At 44.1% G+C, this 10,000-nt stretch overlaps 1 protein-coding gene across 2 annotated transcripts in view; it reads left to right on the plus strand.

Annotated features, from left to right (window-relative positions):
* LOC143285873 (uncharacterized) overlaps positions 1-5,271 on the plus strand; it is a 9,556-nt gene extending 4,285 nt beyond the window's left edge. For both annotated transcript variants that reach the window (XM_076593313.1, XM_076593314.1), the window contains exon 4: positions 4,875-5,271. In XM_076593313.1, coding sequence (XP_076449428.1) covers positions 4,875-5,021 — 147 coding nt within the window. In that variant the 3' untranslated portion in view covers positions 5,022-5,271. The remainder of the gene's footprint in view (positions 1-4,874) is intronic.
* Positions 5,272-10,000: the final 4,729 nt, after the last annotated feature.

The following is a 10,000-nucleotide window of genomic DNA, read 5'->3' on the forward strand; positions in this document are numbered from 1 at the left end:
TGGTTATAACACATGAACACACCCAGACTGTATGGTTATAACACATGAACACACCCAGACTGTATGGTTGTAACACATGAACACACCCAGACTGTATGGTTATAACACATGAACACACCCAGACTGTATGGTTATAACACATGAACACACCCAGACTGTATGGTTATAACACATGAACACACCCAGACTGTATGGTTATAACACATGAACACACCCAGACTGTATGGCTGTAAGACATGAACACACCCAGACTGTGTGGTTATAATACATGAACACACCCAGACTGTGTGGTTATAACACATGAACACACCCAGACTGTGTGGTTGTAACACATGAACACACCCAGACTGTGTGGTTGTAACACATGAACACACCCAGACTGTACGGTTATAACACATGAACACACCCAGACTGTGTGGTTATAATACATGAACACACCCAGATTGTATGGTTATAACACATGAACACACCCAGACTGTACGGTTATAACACATGAACACACCCAGATTGTGTGGTTGTAACACATGAACACACCCAGACTGTATGGCTGTAAGACATGAACACACCCAGACTGTATGGCTGTAAGACATGAACACACCCAGACTGTACGGTTATAAGACATGAACACACCCAGACTGTATGGTTATAACACATGAACACACCCAGACTGTGTGGTTGTAACACATGAACACACCCAGACTGTGTGGTTGTAACACATGAACACACCCAGACTGTGTGGTTGTAACACATGAACACACCCAGACTGTACGGTTATAACACATGAACACACCCAGACTGTGTGGTTATAATACATGAACACACCCAGATTGTATGGTTATAACACATGAACACACCCAGACTGTACGGTTATAACACATGAACACACCCAGATTGTGTGGTTGTAACACATGAACACACCCAGACTGTATGGCTGTAAGACATGAACACACCCAGACTGTATGGCTGTAAGACATGAACACACCCAGACTGTACGGTTATAAGACATGAACACACCCAGACTGTATGGTTATAACACATGAACACACCCAGACTGTGTGGTTGTAACACATGAACACACCCAGACTGTGTGGTTGTAACACATGAACACACCCAGACTGTGTGGTTGTAACACATGAACACACCCAGACTGTACGGTTATAACACATGAACACACCCAGACTGTGTGGTTATAATACATGAACACACCCAGATTGTATGGTTATAACACATGAACACACCCAGACTGTACGGTTATAACACATGAACACACCCAGATTGTGTGGTTGTAACACATGAACACACCCAGACTGTATGGCTGTAAGACATGAACACACCCAGACTGTATGGCTGTAAGACATGAACACACCCAGACTGTACGGTTATAAGACATGAACACACCCAGACTGTATGGTTATAACACATGAACACACCCAGACTGTGTGGTTGTAACACATGAACACACCCAGACTGTGTGGTTATAACACATGAACACACCCAGACTGTGTATGTTATAACACATGAACACACCCAGACTGTGTGGTTATAACACATGAACACACCCAGATTGTATGGTTATAACACATGAACAGACCCAGACTGTGGTTATAACACATGAACAGACCCAGACTGTGTGGTTATAACACATGAACACACCCAGACTGTGTGGTTGTAACACGTGAACACACCCAGACTGTGTGGTTGTAACACGTGAACACACCCAGACTGTGTGGTTATAACACATGAACACACCCAGACTGTGTGGTTATAACACATGAACACACCCAGACTGTACGGTTATATCACATGAACACACCCAGACTCTGTGGTTGTAACACGTGAAAACACCCAGACTGTGTGTTTATAAGACATGAACACACCCAGACTGTGTGGTTATAACACATGAACACACCCAGACTGTATGGTTATAACACATGAACACACCCAGACTGTATGGTTATAACACATGAACACACCCAGACTGTACGGTTATAACACATGAACACACCCAGACTGTACGGTTATAACACATGAACACACCCAGACTGTGTGGTTATAACACATGAACACACCCAGACTGTATGGTTATAACACATGAACACACCCAGACTGTACGGTTATAACACATGAACACACCCAGACTGTGTGGTTATAACACGTGAACACACCCAGACTGTGTGGTTATAACACATGAACACACCCAGACTGTACGGTTATAAGACATGAACACACCCAGACTGTGTGGTTATAACACATGAACACACCCAGACTGTGTGGTTATAACACATGAACACACCCAGACTGTGTGGTTATAACACATGAACACACCCAGACTGTATGGTTGCAACACATGAACACACCCAGACTGTATGGCTGTAACACATGAACACACCCAGACTGTGTGGTTATAACACATGAACACACCCAGACTGTATGGTTATAACACATGAACACACCCAGACTGTGTGGTTATAACACATGAACACACCCAGATTGTATGGTTATAACACACGAACACACCCAGACTGTATGGTTATAACACATGAACACACCCAGACTGTGTGGTTATAACACATGAACACACCCAGACTGTGTGGTTATAAAACATGAACACACCCAGACTGTGTGTTTATAACACGTGAACACACCCAGACTGTGTGGTTATAACACATGAACACACCCAGACTGTATGGTTATAACACATGAACACACCCAGACTGTGTGGTTATAACACATGAACACACCCAGACTGTATGGTTATAAGACATGAACACACCCAGAGTGTACGGTTATAAGACATGAACACACCCAGACTGTGTGGTTGTAACACATGAACACACCCAGACTGTGTGGTTATAACACATGAACACACCCAGACTGTGTGGTTATAACACATGAACACACCCAGACTGTATGGTTATAACACATGAACACACCCAGACTGTGTGGTTATAACACATGAACACACCCAGACTGTGTGGTTATAACACATGAACACACCCAGACTGTGTGGTTATAACACACGAACACACCCAGACTGTGTGGTTATAACACATGAACACACCCAGACTGTTTGGTTATAACACATGAACCACACCCAGACTGTGTGGTTATAACACATGAACACACCCAGACTGTATGGCTATAAGACATGAACACACCAGAGTGTACGGTTATAAGACATGACCACACCCAGACTGTGTGGATTGTAACACCTTGAACACACCCAGACTGTGTGGTTATAACACATGAACACACCCAGGACTGTGTGGTCTATAACACATGAACACCACCCAGACTGTGTGGTTATAACACATGAACACACCCAGACTGTGTGGTTATAACACATGAACACACCCAGACTGTGTGGTTATAACACATGAACACACCCAGACTGTGTGGTTATAACACATGAACACACCCAGACTGTACGGTTATAACACGTGAACACACCCAGACTGTGTGGTTATAACACATGAACACACCCAGACTGACGAAAGAAGAACAAAGGAGAACGGGTAGGTTGTAGCTTCAATACAATACAATACAATACAATACAATACAATACAATACAATGCAATGCAATGCAATACAATACAATACAATGCAACACAATACAATACAATGCAATACAATACGTCGGTCACGAGTGGCCATGTATCTGAGCATACAATACAACGCAGTGCAGTGCAAAAAATACAATATGAGGCATTGCAATACAGTACAATACTATACAATACAATACCTCTCCATTGGCGTCCGTGGGTCACGAGTGGCCGTGGATCTGCGCATACAATACAATGCAATGCAACTATAGAATACAATACAATATAATACAGTACAATGCAATGCAATGCAATACAGTGTAATGCAATGCAATACAGTACAATATAATACAATACGATGCAGTACAATACAATACAATACAGTCCATTGCAGTACACTGCGATACAATGCAATACAATACAATGCAATACAATACAATACAATACAATACAATACAATACAATACAGCACCTCTCCATTGGAAAGAGGCACACACCAAGAACCCGAGCATCAGAACAACCTGACCTCACCAGCAACAGCCAATCGATCTTTAAACTCGGCTCTTCAGGGCTGTAAACGTTTACCAGCTGTACTTCAACCAAGCTCCCGGTTATAAACAACGTAACTTGAAAAGGTGCTAAACTCAACTATGCTAGGGAGTTATACCTCAAGAATTCCCCCCCCCCCCCCGGCCCCCCCTCTCTCTCTCTCTCTCTCTCTCTCTCTCTTTCGCCCACTTGCGACATTTCTTTTTTTTATTGGATATATGTGACCATGCTTCGGACGGTAAAGAACATGTTCTCGCTTCATTGTTGTGTGTCTATACCTGTGCATCGTTATTTACTCTGTTGGATTTTGTTTTGTTTGTTTTTTGTTTTTTTTTTTTTGTTTTTGTTTTTTTGGTGTTGTTGTAGGTTGGGGGGGGGGGGGGGTTTTTTTTTTATTGTTTTTTTTTTTAATTTTAAATTTATCCGTTTCATACAAAATGTATGTTTATATATATATATATATATATATATATATATATATATGCACGTTAACTGAAAATTTATTCATGTCAACCCCATCTTTTTTTCTCTTCCTTCCTTTCAACCGCCCAATTAACACACACACACACACACACACACACACACACAATCTCTCTCTCTCTCTCTCTCTCTCTCTCTCTCTCCCTCACTCACTCACTCACTCACTCACTCACACACACACACACACACACACACACACACACACACACACACACACACACACACACACACACACACAGCCGCAAGAAGTTTTCAAGAAAAAAAAAAACAGGACAATTTTTTTTCTTTCTTTTCCCCACACAGGCGTGGTCCCATGAGCGAGAGGGTGAGAAACGTCTGGCGGCAAGACTAGCCAATCAGATCGCCTTCTTCATGATCCTCTCCGTCGTCTTCGGCATCATATTCTGGGTCAGCCTGGCTATGTTGAACTATGCCTACAGGTTTCAGTGAACTCCCCACCAAACAGCCAGGAAAACAAACGGAGTATGGCTGCCTGCATGGCGGGGTAAAAATGGTCATACACGTACAAGTGGGAACTGTGCTCCACGAACGCTGAAGAACTCCCAAACCCGCCACACAGCATTCCGCAGACAAATGTTATTGAAGTGACAGATTTATTTTCAATAAGGTGTCAAAGCGTGCGAACTGATCCATATACGCTGTGTTATAGGCCTGTGTGCTTAATGGAAAAAGAGGAAAAGCTGATGCCTAAGGCGTAGACACAATACGCTGATTAGGCCTTGAGAGTCTACAGAATTCAAAGTTGAACAGACAGTGGCGCTGCTACGTACCTGGAGTGTGCCTGCAGGTTTTATTGACCTCCTCTCCCCGGAAGATCTACGATGTTTTCTATGCCTGTAGATTGTATCCGCACCTTCCCCTCACCCCCACCGTCCCAAAGGTTCTACAATGTGCACTGTGCCTACAAATTTGTACCACCCCCACACCCCACACCCCTCCTGATAGGTGCTACAATATGAACTGTGCCTACAAATTTGTACCACCCACACCCCACACCCCTCCTGATAGGTGCTACAATGTGAACTGTGCCTACAAATTTGTACCACCCACACCCCACACCCCTCCTGATAGGTGCTACAATGTGAACTGTGCCTACAAATTTGTACCACCCACACCCCACACCCCTCCTGATAGGTGCTACAATGTGAACTGTTCCTACAAATTTGTACCACCCCCACACCCCCACACCCCTCCTGATAGGTGCTGCAATCTGCACTGTGCCTACAAATTTGTACCACCCCCACACCCCTCCTGATAGGTGCTACAATGTGAACTGTGCCTACAAATTTGTACCACCCCCCACACCCCACACCCCTCCTGATAGGTGCTGCAATCTGCACTGTGCCTACAAATTTGTACCACCCCCACAGCCCACACCCCTCCTGATAGGTGCTGCAATTTGCACTGTTCCTACAAATTTGTACCACCCCCACAGCCCACACCCCTCCTGATAGGTGCTACAATGTGAACTGTGCCTACAAATTTGTACCACCCCACACCCTGCACCCCTCCTGATAGGTGCTACAATGTGAACTGTGCCTACAAATTTGTACCACCCCCACAGCCCACACCCCTCCTGTTAGGTGCTGCAATTTGCACTGTTCCTACAAATTTGTACCACCCCCACAGCCCACACCCCTCCTGATAGGTGCTACAATATGAACTGTGCCTACAAATTTGTACCACCCACACCCCACACCCCTCCTGATAGGTGCTACAATGTGAACTGTGCCTACAAATTTGTACCACCCCCACAGCCCACACCCCTCCTGATAGGTGCTGCAATTTGCACTGTGCTTACATATTTTATTGAAAGCCATCATCTCCCATCTAAGGTGTGCTGCAGCTTGCACTCTGCCTATAGCTTTTGTGTTGATCCCCCCCACCCCCACCCCACGAAGGCGCTGCCTGTCCCAACAGATTTTATCGGACCATGTATGAATCCATGTATCTGGTACTCTGCACCTACATGACGCTGTTTCAATGTTATAATGTTGTCTATATTACAGTAAATTTACAGACAGAAAAGGGTCGTTGTTGTTTTTCGGGGGGGGGGGGGGGGGGCTGCTTCATACTGGATTGACTGAATTATTGATGAGTGGATTGATTTGAATATGTATATTGATTTGAATATACACATACATATGTGTGTGTGTGTGTCATATTTCCCACTTTGTCCAAATCGTGGCCTTTCCGAAAACATGATTGTACAATTTTGAAGTAAACGCTAACCCTTTCATTCGTTCTTGTCTGAGTGAGTCATTGGTGGAATGTGTGGATGATGATATGATGATGCTGAAAACTTTTTTTTTCTTTTTTTCCTTTTTTTTTTAAGGGGTGGTGGTGGTGGGTTTTTTGTTGTTTTGTTTGTTTGTTTTTGTTTTGTATGACAACAGTAAATTATTATAAGACCCAGGCCATGGCCATTACTGAAGTTGGTAAGTTCGCTGCAAAGGATAACTATGCTTGGGAAGTATGAGCATTGCTGGGTTGATAACTGTGTCAACGTTTCGTTTTGTATTAACATTATCTTTCGGCGCTTGTCGCCAATGTTAGACGCTGCGTTTGACGATGAAAATATGTCATCAGTCGTGGCCAGAGATAGACGATGACTCGTCGGTATCATGTACGGTTGCATGAAGTACTGATGATGATGGCAGTTTCTTCGTATCCGAAGATCACTGGGAAGAAGGTCTACTCCGGGTGAGGCAAGCCTTCTGGTGGCTGTACAGGCCAATCCTGGACTTGCATTGTCGGGAACAGCTGGCGCACGTGAAAGTTGGCTGGTCGCTGGAGGGGTGAACTTGAGATGATGCCTCCTTTCTCCGCTGGCATTTTTCCCTGGCTTTCCTGACCTTTTCAAAATTCCTGACAGCTTTCCTGGTGGAAGTTATCCAGGCAGAATGAAGTACTACTAGCCTTCCAAACCTTGCCAGCTAAGCTACCACTCACAGACAAGGAGTGAAGGACAGATGAAAGCACAGACCGGACGTTGTACAGACAGGACAGGACGGAGGTGACAGTGACATGAAGCAGGATGTGGCACGGAGGGGAGACAATTCCCGCCAGCGTGTATCGTTTCCCTTTACTGTGCTCAGTACGAACGTTGGACGAGACTGTCAAGACTTTGTTGTGTGTGTGTGTGCGTGTGTGTGTGTGTGTGACTGCCTGGTGGCCGACTCCTGGGAGCTGTTAATTAGCAGTAATCGTAACAGCTATAAAAAAATAATAATAAATAAAAAACACTGAGGCTACGGCCAATAAATTGTCAGAATCAATCTCTCTCTCTCTCTCTCTCTCTCTCTCTCTCTGTCTCTCTCCTTCCCATTTCCATCTTTGTCAGTGTCACCATCGCCTCCTATATATACCCACTTCCCCTAAACATGAAATGAAGCACGAAACATTGCCGGTGAATCCTGTACGACGTTTCCGCTCTGTGGCGTTAAACAGGAAGCAACAAACATTCAACAACAACAAAACTTTACAAACACTGTTCTTGTATTCCTTACAATGTGACGAAAGACGTCCAAGGCCTTTAAGAACACAAAACCAAGATGTCTAGAAACTCGTATACCTCACACACACACACACACACACACACACACACACACACACACAATTCTGCAGATGATTTTTTTTTAAGTTATTTCTGCCGAGGTTGTTATGGTCGAACTTTCACAGGCATTAGTTCATAGCCCTATTTCTACATTCCTTTAATGCACTTCAGAATTGTGTTAATGGTTTCTGATTATTATCATTATTATTATTGAATTGTTACTGTTAAATGTAATTGCATGTTAGTTATACATTTTACGGTAGTTTTCTAGTTTACCTTTTTTCTGTTTTCCTCTTCCCGCCTTCCCCACCCCCACCCCCCCTTCCTCCCCCATGCCCCCGCCCCCCTTTTTTTTCTTTCTTTTTTTTTAACGTCTAATATCACTGGTTATAAAAAGACGCTAAACTAAAGAAAACACACACACACACACACACACACACACACACACACACACACACACACACCAAAAGGAAAACCTATTGTCCTGGGATGGCTGCAGGAATGTGGACCTTACTTACCTTGCCAGCCAGACAGCAGAGACAGTGTCTCCGAGTCAGCCCAAGTCAAGATGGATGAGGTCACGGAGAGTTTACGTCAGATAAGGCTTGTACCGGTGTCACAGAGGAAGGGACGTGGGGAGGGGGGCGCCCTCTTCACTCTATTTCATACCCACCCACCCCCACCCCCCTCCATACACACACATTCAAGAGAGAGAGCGCACACACGTACACACACAGACGCACGCACGCACCCTCTTGAATAATTTCATACCTGGTCGTGTCAGTGACTTGGGAAACATGGTCATGAAAAACACAACAACAGCAACAAAGAAAAGAAGAACGGACGTTTTGTTGTTTAAAGGCCAAAAAAGTATGAATGGCGTAATTCGATGTGTTATTGACACTGTCGTCATTTTAATCAATGCAAACAGCAATAGTAATGTTGACAGTGATGATGACGATATCATCACAATTAACCAACAGATAAATATGGAATACATTCGTGATACTCCAATGCATGCTAAGGACAGTTTAAGACAGAGCGAGCGCGCGCACACACACACACACACACACACACACACACACACTCACTCACTCACTCACTCACGCACACACACGCACACACACACACACGCACACACACACGCACACACACACACACACACACACACACACACACACACACACACACACACACAGATAGAAAGAGTGAGAGAGGAACGCATACAATTCCAACACATCTAGTTATTTGTTTAGTACACGAACTCTCAGTCTCCTGCTAAACAGAAAGAAAGCTCAGACTGTGGTCACTATTCACTATCCTTGTCACGGCACGGGAAAGAGAATATCTACCAGATACAAAAAGTATACTGCCTACCTCCGCAGCAACTCTGTTGTGGAGATCTCCCAGGTCCCTTGGGTATTCCGATATTTGTTTTATATACATGTACATTTTTTCCTGTTTTCGTTGATAATTTGTCTATAATGTTTTCATTGAAAGATTTGTTGTTGTTGTTGTGAAAGGTCGCATACCCTTTTACTGTTTGAGGGGCAGTGAATTCGTATCCATTATGTCTAGGACTCAGCACAGAAACGCGGGGCCCAGTTCTCTCTCCTAACCTTTCCCGACCGAGGTCAGGTCCCTATTCACACCTGTCTGTGAGGAAAATCGGAGTAAAGTGTCTTTTCAAAGGGCACAACTCCATGCCGAAAACGAGGTCTCGAACCCTGGTAACTGGTGAACATGGATCAGAAATCCAACTCCTAACCGATTCTGCCACGGCGGCATCATGAAAGAAATTTCACCCTTGTTAACCAGCTGTATATAATAATAATAATAATAATAATAATAA

This window comes from Babylonia areolata, chromosome 9, assembly GCF_041734735.1.
Source record: "Babylonia areolata isolate BAREFJ2019XMU chromosome 9, ASM4173473v1, whole genome shotgun sequence".
Classification (NCBI taxonomy): Eukaryota; Metazoa; Mollusca; class Gastropoda; order Neogastropoda; family Buccinidae; genus Babylonia; species Babylonia areolata.